General features: G+C 41.8%; 1 protein-coding gene across 4 annotated transcripts in view; it reads left to right on the top strand.

Annotated features, from left to right (window-relative positions):
* The first annotated feature begins 1756 nt into the window (after positions 1 to 1756).
* SPHKAP (SPHK1 interactor, AKAP domain containing) overlaps positions 1757 to 15663 on the top strand; it is a 72073-nt gene continuing 58166 nt past the window's right edge. Inside the window, exon 1 of one of the 4 annotated variants that reach the window (XM_074590084.1) lies at positions 1757 to 2606. In XM_074590084.1, the coding sequence (XP_074446185.1) occupies positions 2566 to 2606 (41 nt within the window). In that variant the 5' untranslated portion in view covers positions 1757 to 2565. Of the gene's footprint in view, positions 2607 to 2769; positions 2915 to 2950; positions 3203 to 15663 lie in introns of those variants that run through there. The other 3 variants (XM_074590085.1, XM_074590086.1, XM_074590088.1) reach the window with 3 other exon arrangements.

Genomic DNA, 15663 nt, shown 5'->3' with positions numbered 1-15663 from the left:
AGGCACAGACCCACAATCAGCTGTACTCTTTAATTGTTAGTGTTTTCTGTTCATAAAAACAAAACCAAACAGCAGCCTGGATGAGGTCACACTGCTTGAAAAATGACAGGAGTTTAGACATGAGCCATGCCCTACCCTATGCTTATGGGACCAGCTAGCAGGCCTTGATCAGCTTTAATTAGTAGCCTAAATCAACCTAAGAGACACCCAGGCAAAGTCGCCTGTGGACTTAAACTGAGGTAACAGTAAATATCTGGGGCAGAAGAAATGCTTGAACATTGGCAGTGACAGAAAAAAGGTAAGATAATGACAGCAAAGGAGGAGCAGAAAAGCTACTGAACAAGAAAGAACGTGTGAAAGACTAGAAGCTTGGTGGCAACAGGATTGAATTTATCAGAAAGGGAATGCCATGACAAGGAAAACAGGACACTTAAAATACAAAACTGGAGATCTGATGCAAAGTCACGTAAAAATTACTTAAAGACGACAGATGAAATTGAAGTAACTGATCAAGAGGAAGTTGGTAGAAAACACTAAGCACTACGTGGGCACGGCAACGGTATGTATTAGAGAAGAGCTGATGAGAAACAGTCTCAGCAGGGCTGAGGGACACAACAGACCCAGAAGGCTGAGTAACCCCAAAACACTGATCATGCATGGTGAGAACTGGGAAGGAGGAAAGGGCATTACAGCCTGTTTCCAGGAATGAAGGGATGCTAGAACATTGGAAGAGCATGAGAAAGGTATAGCACAGTGCTGAGGGAGTCATATCAGAGGAGCTGACATTGAAGTATTAAACAGAGTGGGTAACATCACATGCAGACAACCAGTTTCAGTACTAACCTGGGCTTGCATTTAAGCAGGCAAAGTCTCTGGTTTGCCTGGGTCTGGATTTCAGGACATTCTATTCACTCAGAGCCTGAAAAGTTTCCTCAGGTCTCTGTGGTGTTAGGTGGGCTGGCTTTAGACCAGCGTATTTCAAGCACTCCCCTAAGAGGCTGCTGTGTCTCAGTTTTCTCAGCTTCTCCACTTTCCATTTAAAACACAACACTTCCTGTTGCTTTGATTCCCATTTACTCTTAACCACCACGATGTAGCTATCAGCCTTGCCATCTCTCTGTTTGTCACTTCACAAGTGGACAGATGACTGCTATAACAGCAGGGATAATCCATATCCTTAGCACAAAGTCTGAAGAGGTATTTAAAATTTAACATGAAACTTTCTCCTCTTTGGTTATGCAAAAGTCACCAAAAGCAAACGCTTCAGGTAGCCTTTCTTAACAATGAAAAATGTTGGTTCAATAGTTAAATGATACCATGCCTCTGGCTGCAAAGTTGGTTTAAGAAATTTCTGCACTGTAAATTGGAACAGAGAACAAAACCTGATTTAATATATAAACTAATTCCCTCCACATGCCCCAGGCCCTTCCAAAACTCACTAAACTTCATGATTTCGTAATGCTGTGCCAACTAAAGGGAATAGCAAGGTGTAGAAAAGACACAGGAATGACGCATTTAAAGATGAGAAACACTGAATCTTTAATGCAGAAGAAAAAGGTGGTTCTCAAAGTGTGGATTTAGTTGCCTTTGCCACCTGCCCTTCCTCTTTGTCTTTGAATTTACTCAGCAAATCTCTGAACACAGCAATGACTAAAGAGCAGGGCTCACCATACATCAGTCAAGCTTCCAGCGGTATTTGTGGATATGTATAAGTTTTTGCCATGGTTTTACTGATGAATTCCTCTGTTGAGTACAGTGTTCGCTATGCAACTGACAGAAGCAAAATACTCATCACCTAACTGGAGAGAGCAGACCTTGGGCTCTGACCTAGATCACTAATGTATTGAAAACAAATCTCAGCAAAAGGGGGATCTTGCCAGCCACTACAAGGTGATGACAGTTGTCTCCAGCCCTGCAAATTTCACACCTGAGCCAAAGGACTCCTGCCGAACCCAGGAGGCTCTGCGTATGCTCTAGCTCCGGGTTCACAAATAACTTACGCTTGCACCGTGCATCACCTGTGACTCAGATGCTTTTAGTCTCACCTCTCCATGACTAGAGACCAATTCTAATAATTTGTACTGCACAGATTCTCAGACGTGGGCGTCCAAACACGACAAAGCCAAGCCACAAGACATGTAGTATTTCCTTGAAAAGAGGAAAAAAAAAAAAAAAAAAAAACAAACCTGCTGCAAGTAACCATATAAAACAGTCTAAAGGAGCTCAAAACAAGACATAAGTTGTAGTTAACTAAGCAGGCTCGTTTTCTAAATTCCCGAGTCTTGCATCTAAGGCGGAAAGAACGAAAGCCCTGTCGCTTAAATCACATGGTTGACGGGGCTGGGGCTGCAAGAACATCATGACATTGATAACGAGGACTCGGCAACGACCGCCCGTTTCTCGCCGGAGTCACCCAACACCTCGCTGTCGCGTCCCAGTTCCCGCACCACAAAGACAGCAGGACACCAGCAACTTCCTCAGCCGTCCCGAGCCCGCCGCATCCCTCCACCGCGCTTCAGCGAGGCAGCGGTAACCCCGGCCGGCTGCCCCGACCCGCCGCCCGCCATGTCCCGCCCGGGCCCCAGCTCCCCGACAACGCTTTGCAGGTGCGAAGGGTCCAGTACTCTCAGGTGCCGCTTTCGGACCCGCCGCAGCCCGCACGGCCACGGGGAGGGGAGCCAGACCGACCGCTGCCCCGGGGAGCGCAGCCCCCGGCCCGCCGCCACCGCTGGGGCCCGGCCGTGAGGGAGGGACGGGGGAGGCTGCCGGGGCGGGTAGGGGAGGAGTGAGGCAGAGGGCAGGGCCGGCGGGAGCCGCTCCGCAGCGCACCGGGACCGGGCTCTCGGCGTCCGGACGCCGTCGGAGCGGAGGGTCCCGCCGCCGCGCCCGCCATGGCCGGCCGCCCCCCGCCCAGGTAGGGCCCGCGCCCCCGCCCCTCCCCTCCCCGCGCGCCGCCGCCTGCGCGCGTGGGGCTGCGCCGCGTCGCGAGGGGCTGCCGCCGCCTGTGGTGAGTAACGGCTGCGGGTGCCGCGCTCCCCGCCCGCTGAGGAGCCGCGCTGGGCGCCCGCCCGTCCCCGCCGCCGGCACGGTGAGTAACGGTGCTGGCCGCTCGCCCGCCCGGCCCGCTGAGGAGCGGCGCTGGCCGCCCGCCCGCCCGTCCTCCCCGAGCAACGGCTCTGGGCGCCCGCCGGTCCCCGGCCCGGTGAGGAGCCGCGCTGGGCGCCCGCCGCCTCGGTACCGGGGACCCCCGCCTGGGCTTACCCTGCCACGGGAGGCGGGGACCCCTTCCCTGCGGGCTCCCCCCGCCTAAGGGCGGTCATGGAGGAGCGGGGACGCAGCGGCGGGGCGGTCGCGGAGGCGCCGGGCTCGGCTTCTGCGGTAGCCGAGGGGGAGCGCGGCCGGGAGGGTGGGTGGAGGCCGGCGGGAGCGTCCGGGCCGGGGCTCGGGAGCGGAAAACGGGGCACTGCGAATTCGCTTTCGGCTGCAGAGGGGCTGGGGATGTGCTGCTACCTGCCAGAAGGTGGTCAAGCGCCATGACTTTACTCCTACACGAAAAGCAGAAATTAAAGGGCTTTTCTTAAAATAGGGAAAAAAAGTATAGACTTTGTCAGCTAATTTTGCTATAACGGCTGGTTTTCATACCGTAGCATCTTAAGACAATCTGTAAGTTAAATAGTGCTTAATAAAATACCTTTAGGATATCGTGCTTAACTCCCTTCGATGCATGTACACTACCCTAGTAAATCATATTCTCTCACAATGAAAGAAAACCTAAAATAAAAAAAAAATCACTGTACTTTTATTATCCTAGCTCCACCAAACATATATTTATAGCACTTATGAACAACGGATTAGAGCAAAACTTCCTTCAAGACGGAAATCGTTGCATAGATAGGAGCAGCCAACCGGAGATGCAAGATGTGGTTAAGCATAGTTTTCAAGAATCACAAGTAAATTGGATTTTGATGATAGCAAGCAGACAAAATATTATAGAAATTGTACCGTTTAAGTATGATACAGACTATCAGAGATAAAAAGCATAGGTTACAAATTATTACAATTCGTTTTGGTTTAGCTTCTTCCAGTGCAGCGTCCCAGTGAGAGATGAGTGGTAAAAATGATGGAAATAAATTTCGGAGAAAACACAGCCTTAAAAGGACGATAGTGAAACGATATGTAACTGTCTGAATACTCAAGAGGAACTGGTTGGGGGAGGGAGAGACAACAACACTTAAGTGGGTGATAATTACAGGAGAAGTTGCTTTTATTTAGTTGAAGGAAACAAAAAGCTTTAAAGCAACCCCTCAAAGAGCCTTGACAGAATAGCGTTTCATATCAATAAACATTTACTGACCAAAGCTTAATAGTGTTTTTGCACTTTGATCTGAATTGCCTGATCTAGAACTATCCCTTCGCATTTTTTCCCTTGGCATTTCAGGGTGAAATGAGCGGGTTTTACCTTCTTTTTTTTTATTATTTTTTTTTTTTAATCATAGCTAGTAGGTACTATATGCAACTTGTACACCCCGAATACCAAGGTGATTTTACAAGCTTTAGTCTTTTATGGGAAGCCACAATCTGAAAGCAAGAGAGGGACTCAGAGTTTAAGGCCAGAGAGACTTTTAGGCTATCCAATCTGACATCCTATATTCCACACTCTACAAAAGAAATTAGGTAGAATCCAGTCTTGACCTCAGTAACTAGGGTTAAGAAAGAAAAACACAAACAGATATTCTAAAGAGTCAGTCTGAAAGATATTAAGAATTAGATAAGCTGCTGCCTTTCTTGCTTGTGGTCTTGTTTTCATTGTTAAACATCAAACTCCTCATAGGCATACAACCACCTTCCAACTCCACACAATCGTTACAAGGTTTTTCATCATTGTATAAAACATCTCTTGAGGAAACCAGTCCTACTCTGCTCCAGAGCTCTGCCATCTACCCATCTCTTCACCCCAGCTAGGCCTGTTAACCAGAAAACCTTGGCCTTGCTACAGAAATAGACAAGACTTAATCTTGCTCCCATGAGCGACATACCTCTTTCTTCTTCCTGAAGAGTGAGAGATTTTCTTCCTGTAGTTTAAGCAGTCAAACTTCCTCACACCAAGAACTGCAGCCCACTTTTTCATCTCTTTTATCTCCTGCAGCTGGTATGTTGACAGCTGCTTATTATTTGTTAATCGAGGTAACCCTTTCTTTGCTGAACATCTATGTAAGCTTCATACTTTCTGTCTGTGAATAAGGGTCAGAAGTCTCTAGGGAAGAAGGTGACCAGAACAGTGAGTAATTTATTCAGGCCATTCCTGTATTCACCAGGAAACCTTGGGAAAATAGCACAGCTGGGAAGTCACAGAACAGATAACTTGTCCTCATACACCTTCAGCTCATCATGCCCACTATATCGTATTTGGGCAACTTTAATTGGGATCTAGTTACAGTGGCTGTCAAGAAATACAAACAATGAATGTTAGCATTTAGGAATTAGCTTTACAGACCTTACCAAAGAAAGTTTTCACTGTCAAACTGTTATAAATCAAATAGTATTTTGCATCTTCCCTACAGAATAATTTCAGGCACTGGCCTGTTTCTGTGGCTGTTCTTGCCTGGTCTTACTCATGTACACCCAACTCCCTAAACCAAGGCCACAGCTCTGCCCACCTTGCTGACTCTCCTATCACACAATATGACTGCTACCTGAGTTCAGCAGAAACTCAGGATGCATGTTAATTCCTGCTCAATACCTTGCCTTGCTTTGGCTTCCATATCTGAAGGCAAAAACATAAGCCCTGGGTCTTGACGTCTGCAGCCACTGTGGAGCACAGCAGAGCAGGCTAGTGGCCTTTGGGCATCCACTGATAAATTAATGTTTCTGGCAGTAGCTTCTTGCAGACAACATTTCCCCTGGGGATCAGATGAGCAGCTGGAGAGAACTGCACAGAACTGGTAGCTGTCAGTTTTTCTTCAACCAGCCAAAAGACATTTTTGGTGCACAACACAGTTGGGAAGCTAAAACTGTGGTCTATAATGATTTACTGCTTTATTTATGGTAGAGAAACAAAACCACATTAACACCTTAAACATACCAGCTTACACTTTGCCTCTCCAGGTGAAAGGTAGGAGGAAAAATACTTGAATTTTTTACATACAAGTCAGGAACTTCTGTGCTTCTGTCCCCTGTGTAAGCGAGTGACTATCTGGGATGCTTTTGCACAGCTGCCTAAGGAGTTACAACACCCTTTTCGGTAAAACTGCAGTTTCTCTGCTCGAGCTTATGAAACTAAACCTATACACATATATAATTTTTTGGCCAACCTTGTATATCTGAAAGTAATCTGAGCTGACAAATAAGTCTTCAGACGTGTCTTGTGGACTGGCACATGCTCTCAACACACCTTTTGTGTGAATACTGGAAAGAAAAGGAGAAATAATAAGTGTTCTTCAATTCAGAATTAGAAGCAGCACTGGGTCTTAGAAGCAACATTAGACTGAACAGTAATTCAAAAGAATTAAAATGCATATCTACCCAACAGAGATGAGAAGTAGCAGGTTTTATATTTTAAACAGTGAAAAGAGAATGCCAAAGAATTTCTGGCTATTACTAAGAAACTTGCTCTCCAGGCTAGTACGAAAAGTTTTTTATCACCAACACAAAATGAAATATCTTTGCTGCACCTCAGTAATACCTGGTGTGGCAGAAAACTTAGGCACATAGGGCACAGTGAATGGCTTAGATAAGCCTTTCTGATTTTATAGGGTCCTGTTGGAAACCAAGCATTTATTCCATTTGAAGAATATGCTAAGGCTGACCACAGATGCAAAGAGCTAAGTTAAGACCTGGGCTGCATCAAAAGAAGCGTGGCCAGCAGGTCGAGGGAGATCCCACTGGTGAGATCCCACCTGGAATTCTGTGTCCAGCTCTCTGGTCCTCAGCTCAGGAAGGACATGGACCTGTTGGAGAGAGTCCAGAGGAGGGCCACGAAGATGATCAGAGGGCTGGAGCACCTCTCCTATAAAGACAGGCTGAGAGAGTTGGGCTTGTTCAGCCTGGAGAAGAGAAGGCTCCGAGGAAGTCTAATTGAGGCCTTTCAGTACCTAAAGGGGGCTTATAAGAAAGATGGGGACAAACTTTTTAGCAGGGCCTGTTGCGATAGGACAAGGGATAATAGTTTTAAACTAAAAGAAGGAAGAACTAGACTATATATCAGGAAGAAATTTTTTTACAATAAGGGTGGTGAAACATTGGCACAGGTTGCCCAGAGAGGTGGCAGATGCCCGATCCCTGGAAACATTCAAGGTCAGGTTGGACGGGCCTCTGAGCAACCTGATCTAGTTGAAGATGTCCCTGCACATTGCAGAGGGGTTGGAGATGACCTTTATTACAGATGACTTTTAAATGTCCCTTCCAACACAAATTATTCTATGATTCTAAGATATTCAAACTAAGAAGAGATCCAAAAGCTGTGGCTATATCAGACATTTCTTACAGATGGTAGGCATGTAGCATGCACTTGTTGCTGTTGGTAACTTAGAGAGTAACACTAATGTCACAGACTTGAGCTGACAGCTGCTCTTGTGGTCCAGCAAAGCAGCCCAGATCTTGTATAACAGAGAAAACAGATTTGGTGGCATTGTACTAAGATGCTTTTAGGAATGAATGAAATAAAACTTTGATCCTTTAAGGAGACAAAATTGCAGGCAAAGACCCAAATTATGAAGTTCAACAGTCATGGGACTAAGATATATATAACAGTTTCTTTGAAGAAATCACTAAAAAATTAAAAAATAATAAAATTTTTAAAACAGAACTCCAATTAAAAAAACCCTAAAAATCAGAACCACAGTAACAATGATGAGTGGAATGAAATATGCAAAGACAGCTACTTTGGGGGTGAGGGGTGATATTTGGTAATACTGACCACATAACTTACAGATCTGTTCTCCGTATTTTTCCACCTCTGTGAGTAAAAGGAAAAGAAATTTATTACAAATCTTATTTAAATTAAAGAGGGCAAATAAAGATATCCCCTGAACAAGACTGTAATGCTAGAACTTTCGTTATCAAGACAACTGCATGCATTAGAACAGTAGCTGGTGTCACATATGAGGATGAAATTAGCATTCCTGCACTCGTGCAGAACCAGTACTGCAGCCTGACCAGAGCAATCACTTTGATACTTGCTGGGTATGCTTTTCATTTGCAAATTAGCAGGTAAATTTACCAGATGTTTTGAGTGGAGTGGCCAGAAAATTTATCTAATGCAATGTAATCATTTTGGATATTCACTACCTTCTTACAACGTCAGTTTGATTGTCAGTGGTGGGAATTCTTGAAATGACATGCTGCATCCTGTTTTCATGGGGAATGACTTTAAACAGTTCATTAACCTGGCTAACCTATGTTATCAAACATAGGCAACAATTCTCAAAGATGTTTTCCTTCAGTGAGGTTAGGGGAGAAAAAATTTAGCTAAAACCAGAAGGAACTTAAATTGTCAATGGTCATAAGTCTGTGGATGAGGAATCTGATCCTTTGAGGAGTGGGACTGTGGGTGACAGGAAGAGGGAGACTTGCAGAAGTAATGAAGAAAAGAACTACATAATTTCCATGCTTTGTTTCACTAACACAGTACGCACTATAGTGACAAAAAACTATTGTTTATTTCCAGACTCGCACCTCCACTTCTTCATTTTACCAATCTCATCTGTTTTGAATTCTTTAATCTGGGCTACTCTAGCCTCCCACATGAACTTCACACTTCTTTTCCTAAAAACATCCATTAATCTCCTCTTTCGGTTCCTGCTTTACTCCCGTACATCACTTCTTCCCTTCCTGACTGTAGTGGCTGTTATAATGTCAGTCACTGTGTTCACGGTTCTGCCTATATGTACCAACCCTTCTTCTTCATCATTCAGTTCTCCTTCAAACTTCCTTCCACCAGGAGTGACTTGAGAAACCCTAACAATTACTAGTAATAACAGTTTGATATGTCCATAATTTGTTCCTATGCTGTTTATTTTGTATATGATATAGGCTATGAGCTCTTTTCTGGTAATCATTGTAAGCATACTTAATAGGTTAGCAGGGTTTTGCCATCTTCTTTCTCAGCCCTGTGTTAAAGGCTTGACTCTTGTTACATGTAGTTTGTGAGGCTACACCCTGAGTAGGAGGCAAAGAGGCACAGTTAGGCTGGTGTGAGCCTCTATCTGCACTGTGGATAAGAAACCTTAGCTCTAAAACCTGCGTCAGGTCACTCCCTCGTGCACCTGTCATTCCCTGACTTGGGTCTATGAACATTGTAGATTAGAGCATCCTCTACAGAACAGTATTTTAAGCCATGATTGGCACCTGAACAGCCAGAAATCAGAACAGTAAGTCCCATATTCAGACAGCAGAGTGTCTTGTGTGCTGGAGGTGCTGAGGAGCAGGAACAGGCTGATAGTAGAGGCTGAGAGCTCACTCTGGTGAGGATACCAACCTGGGATCACAGGGATCCCAGCAGTGGTCCCTCCAAGTACACTGCTCTGTATCACATTCATTCAAACTCAGCTGGAATGCTGCAGCTGCCTCTCAGACAGTATTTAGTTATTTAACAATGGGGAAACAGCTTCAACATGAAGGACCAGGAACCCAAGTACTAATAGCCAAGTAGTTTTGAACGTTCACCCAGAAGTGGAAAACACAGCTTTAGCTTTCTCTCAGAAGAAAAATGAGTTAAACTTCTAATCAAAACAATAGCTTTAATTACCTACTCACTGAATAAAATGCAGCAGCAGCTCCCCGTCTCCCTGCGTGTTGTGCCGGCTCCTGGATGGTGCTGGCTGTGCTCTCCGGGGAGCAGCAGGAGGGGAAAGCCTGCCTAGCACTGCTAGGGACAATGCGCTTTGAAACACCTTACATACATCAGGAGCTCGGTGTGAGAAACTTATGGGGTTGTTTCCCTGATTTTTTAACCACCTCTTTGCTTATCAGTGGATTATATAGTGCTTCAGTCTGCATGTACAGTACACCTTACCTTCCTCCTTCTTCACAGAGGGGAAAAATTATACTGGATATTTCTGTTTTTCTTTTAATAACAAGTACAAATTTAGTATGTGCAGATTAATTACTATGATTGCTAGGATTTATTTGGTGCCCAGTATAAATTTGAAACCTTCTTTTTTAATCTTGTCAACCTTGGATTATTTTCATTAATCTCTTTAGTTTCCCTCATTAATTTTCTTCACTTCAAGACTTGCCTGATTATTATTAAATATCTGGCTGCTGCCAATGCCCATGACACATAATAGGTAGTCAGTGGTTTTTTATGAAAGCTACGTTTTTTCTTGGTTGTGACATCACAATTTATTATATATCTAATTATTTTTGACTGCTATATGAGAAAGTTTCCTTTCTAAATCTTAATTTAATTCAATTTACAGCTTGGGAGGGGAGGCGGGGGGGAAGGGGGAAGAGGATTTTTTAAAAAATTCTAACACAGAACCTGATGCTGCAGTGCACATTTCCCAGCTAGTAGAATTCAAAACTGGTCAATAAATCCGGTACAACCCTCAGTGCTCACTTTTAAGGCTGGGACCTACAGTCCATGCTGTATTCTGAGCTGAATCCGTGCACTTACAGTAACCAGCTTCCAAGTATTACAGGAGCTTTTCGTTTTCTGGAAAAAAATTGATAGGAATTGCTGAAAAGCTGCAATTCATTGACCTAAGACAGCTTTGTGTTACATTTAAAACTTTTTGAACATGATGATTGGCTTTCCCAAAGACACACCAGGCACCCATGTGGTGGGATATTGTATAGAATTAGTTACTTAGTGGCAACTATGTAACCGCTTAGATTTGTAGGCTTTTTTCTTGCATAGAGTTAATTTTCTTGCTGGAGTGGCAGCACTGTGTGTGTGGGCTAGGTAAACCCAGAAAGCTTGAGTGTAACCCTTCAGCCCACGCACAGAACTGTTGTAAAAGTAAGAGCGTTTCAGCAGGCCAATGGGGACTGCCACGCTTTCCTGTACAGTAACCTTAAGTTACTTGGGTACTGTAGTTTCACTTCAACAAAGGCTCAATTTACTTAGAATGTCCCATGGGACTGGATTTGTATTTTCTTTCAGCAATAAAAAAACTCAGGTGGTCCTCATGTACTCTTTGAGAGATTATACAGGTATCAGAATTTCATATACCAGGCGCAGCACATCTTCACCAGCAGTGGAACTGCTCATTACATGCTGTGGATCTTCAGAATATTAAAAGGAGAAATAGGTGCCTCTTAGTTTTTAGAACTGTGTTTAAATTAGGTCTGAATCCTTTCCCCCCAAGATTAATTTATAACTGTCTATGCTATTTCAATTTGAAAAGGGAAGAGATTAAATCAGTAGGGTAACAGTTCAACAACTTCCTAATAGATTTTTCTTCTTCTATGTTGTCAAGGCAATGTCTTCATTCTCAGTGAAAAATGTATATTACCATTGTAGACATCCCAAAAAATGAACAGCTCATTTATTTTTAAAAGGAAAAGATTTGCATGTTGTGATATTGAAATGAAAAATCCATCATCCTCACACAAATTCTGGAATAAGACCCTCCCCTCAACTAGAAAAAAAAAAAAATTGTTTCTTGAATTTGTAAAAATACAGAACTAATAGAACAGCTATTAAGGAGCTTAGTTATATGGTCACATGTACCTGCCAATAACTTTAATCCTAAGCATGATATCTGCCATAAATTCAGTGAAATCCAATGGTCACATCACTCACACTCTTAAAAGTAAGTAGCATATATGAACTGTATCAGTGGTTTGCATTATGTAATTTAAATGTTAGTGTAGTTACAAAATACAAACTTTTGACACTTTTAAAAGTACAGCAATATTTCTAAGATTATGGAAATCAATACTGTACATTATGGAACAGCGCATCCAAGTGTAAGAGAAGGATATCTTTGGGTACTACCATCAGTCGCAGATTTTTATTTCATACAGGCAAAATGAATTCATAGGTAAGCACATATTTGCTGAGTGCAACAGATCATTTTCTCCTTTAGAAGGCATGGCTTTTAAGGTATCATATATTAGGAAAAGAGTAACCACTGAAAAAATAGAGATGCACCATAAACAAAAAAAACAAATACAAATAAAAATCCAAATCCATTAATTAAAAACAACAAAAAAAGAAGCCATAAGACCAGGTTTACTTTGGCGTGGATTGCTTTTGTATACACTGAACTAGACCTCTCTATTGTACTGCATCTTTCTCAAGCTGAAGTTGTTACAGTGATCCGCCACTCATAAAACAATAGTAATTTTGAAAAACCTGGATTTAAGTGCATACCTCTTTTTCTGTTCCTTTGAATCAAAAGAACTTGGACTTTGCAGTTCTGATCAGACATGAAGCAAGAGACAACCTCTGCTCTTAATGAAGTTAATAGGAAGAGCATGGCTGCTGCTGGGCTCTGCTGAAGAAGGGTAATATCCCTGCCCCAGAGACAGTGAGGACCTTCAGCTGCCTTTGTACTGTGGGTTATGGTCATTTGGCACTTTTGGCTTCATTGGAAAATACATAAATTTCACGCTGCCAAATTATTTTTATTTTTTAAAAAAGAAGCCTGGACAATCTAATGGTTGGGATACAGATGGTCAATTTAGATACCCTTTCTGTTCATCATGTGTGATCCAACCACACGGTCAGCTTCACTGAAGGATTTATTGTAGGATCATTCCTAGACTGTGGTAGAAGTCAACTTGTCTGTATCTGAACTAACATCTAATAGAAACACTTCTGTCTGCAAGGAGCAAGCATGAAAAAGGGAAAGTGGCATCAAAGAGCAATTTAATCTCTCTCAGATTCTCTGCAACCAAATCTCCTCTTGATTTCTGACTGAATAACTGAAAATCCATATCTACACATAGTCTGGTCTATATTTTTGCATTAGGTGTAAATGCAAGAATACTAACTTAGCAAGTACTCACATAATCACACTGCAGGTAATGATAAGGTTATCTGAAAGTTTAAGCTGGGCTCAGTTGGTGGTGCTGATATTCCTGCTGGACCTTGTGCAACCCAGCAAGAACAAGTCAAGCTTTTCAAGCCCAGTTATCACAAGTTCATTGCAAAGCAGTGGCTGAAGAAGCTCTGCATTTTATCTACATAATGCCACCAAGGAAAAAAATTAGATTAATTAAATTAATAACTCATTGATCTGATCCACCTTTAGACTCTCAGAGATAACGTCCTGTGTTCCTTATATATAGTTAGAAAAGCAGTAGATTTTAGGGGGTAGAAAGAAGAAGGATTCATCTTGCCAAAAAATCCTCAATCATAATTTCTTGGACTGAAATCTCATGCTTTCCTTATGCTGGTATAAACTAGGAAAAAAATGAGAATGTTGCCTTTATACCTACCACTCAATCCTGTTAATCACATTACAGTCCATGGAAAAAAAGTTTCACAAATTCAAGCAAGCTAAACAGAAGACAATGTTTGTAGTGTCTTGATAGAATTATACAAGATCATGTTTTATCATATTAGAAGCCAAGATAATTAGAGGTAGCTTCATTTTGTTCACATCTCTGACAATGTTGTTGTGCTTTTTTAAAAAACCCATACTTTTAAACAAGTGTGTTTTGAGGCCTTGTTTACTATAAATTATCACAGATTGCTATTTATTGACATAATAATTTAGCATCAAAATTGATAGGATTTGTGTTTCTTTGGGATATTAGTAGCAAATCAGAATTGTTCAGTAATATTTCAGGCATGTAAATTATGTTAAAATAAGATTTGTTGTGAATAAGCAATAACAGAATGTATTGTTTGGCATTAAAATAACTTCAGAATGTACCCTGACATTTTAATGAGATACTTTGCGAATATAACCGCAGGTGGTCATAGAAACAATACTGGATTAAAGAGAATAGGAAATTTCTGTGAATATTTTAGATGAAGATACTTATTTTAGACTATTGTTTTACTTTTCTGGTATCATTAGTTAAGGTAAAACCATATTGGTTTCTGAACACTGTTATAATGCTAAGCAAAGTTTTGAAAGATTTAGCAGGCATCTAAACCAATTTGGTTTTCTTTCAAATAAAAAGGGATGGAAACCAGAATAGAGTTGAAGAAATAATACAATTACCAGACAGGTACTTTTGAAAGTACTTTAGATATTGTTAGATATTGTTTAGATATATATATAGATATAAAGTAAAATATTTACCATAATCAAATGAAGTTTAGTAGGGACCAACATCACAACTGCATAGAGTGGTTTTGACCAATTGTTTTTTGAATATACAGATGTATTGGTGAAGCTGCCTGTCCAAGGAAATTAATTACAATAATCTATGATTTGCCTTCATCTTTACAGCTGTAGAAATGATTTTACAATTGGGTAACATTATTTCTGAGAACTGTGGAAGGAGGGTAGCCTCTCCGTGGAAGAATATCTACCAAAGCTTCCAGCTTTGCTCACAATGGCAAAGTCTTGTTTCTTTCAGGGGTGGGTAGAAGGGAGGAATTCAAGCAGACGGGTTCAAAATACCTGCTTAGATCTTCTGTTCTGCCAAACAGAAGATCAAAATGTATTTGGTGGCTTGCCAAAATGTCTGTAAACCACCATTACGTTGAATATGAGGGTAATCTGACCATTCCACTTAACACACTACCTCCTTCATGAATTAGAACAACCACGCAGGCTAGCATGGTTATTTGGTGGTAGGAAGCATCATTCTACAGTAGCACTGTCCCCGTGTTTTAAAAGGCTTGGCATAACACCAGCTTATCTAGTTGTATGCCACACAGATTCCTGATTGGTTCTCCCTCTGCTCTGATTGACTTGTATCTCAGAAATGCCCCAAAAAAAGAAAAAAAAAAAAAAAAGGAAAAGAAAACAGAGGTTGTCAGGCTTTACTGATTAGTTCTGTGCTTACTAGTGGCTGGGGAGTCTTCAGGAATTTGGAATAAATATATTGTTACAATTTCCTTTAGTATTCAGAAACATTAACTTCTGTGATATGGAAAACTGCATCTTCAACTACAGTATGCTGACATTAATTCTAGGATCTCATGATTTGTAATGAAGAACACTGTTCAGCATGATATTATGGCCTCTCAGCTAGTCATACACGTGCTTTTTTTCCCAAGACCCCAAGCTGTTCTATAATTGAGATTCTGCATTTAAAATTTTGGTTTTACAGTATCACCAGTCCCTCTTCACTAACAACTTTATCCTTTACCTTTTTTAAAGTAGCTGAAAGTGATTCTATGATAGTAGAAAATTCCCAAGGTTGTCCTTTAAATATCTGGGGACGAGTTAGCCCTTTGTTAATCTCAGATTTCCAAAGCCAGATTTATTATTTCTGAGGAGAGCTGGTGGAGAGAATTTCAGAAAGTCTGCTGAACATTAGAAACACACCATTCAAAACATGAAAGAACTGTTCACCTTCCTATCACACACATAATCCTGAGTACCTACTGCATTTCAATTACACTTTTACAGTCTATTTGATTTGTGATCATTCTAAAAAGGAAAACATGGGAACAGCTGGCAAGTTTTGATTGATACATATGTTTTCTATTCAAATAAAATCATGACATATGCATTTACTTTTAAGTTACAAACATCTTTGTCACATTTCTCTTCCTTTCGGAAATACTCACTATCTGTCTTGAATTTA

This window comes from Larus michahellis, chromosome 6 (assembly GCF_964199755.1).
Source record: "Larus michahellis chromosome 6, bLarMic1.1, whole genome shotgun sequence".
NCBI lineage: Eukaryota > Metazoa > Chordata > Aves > Charadriiformes > Laridae > Larus > Larus michahellis.
Note: the sequence above shows the minus strand (reverse complement) of the source record. Positions and strands in the feature narration are given on the sequence as shown.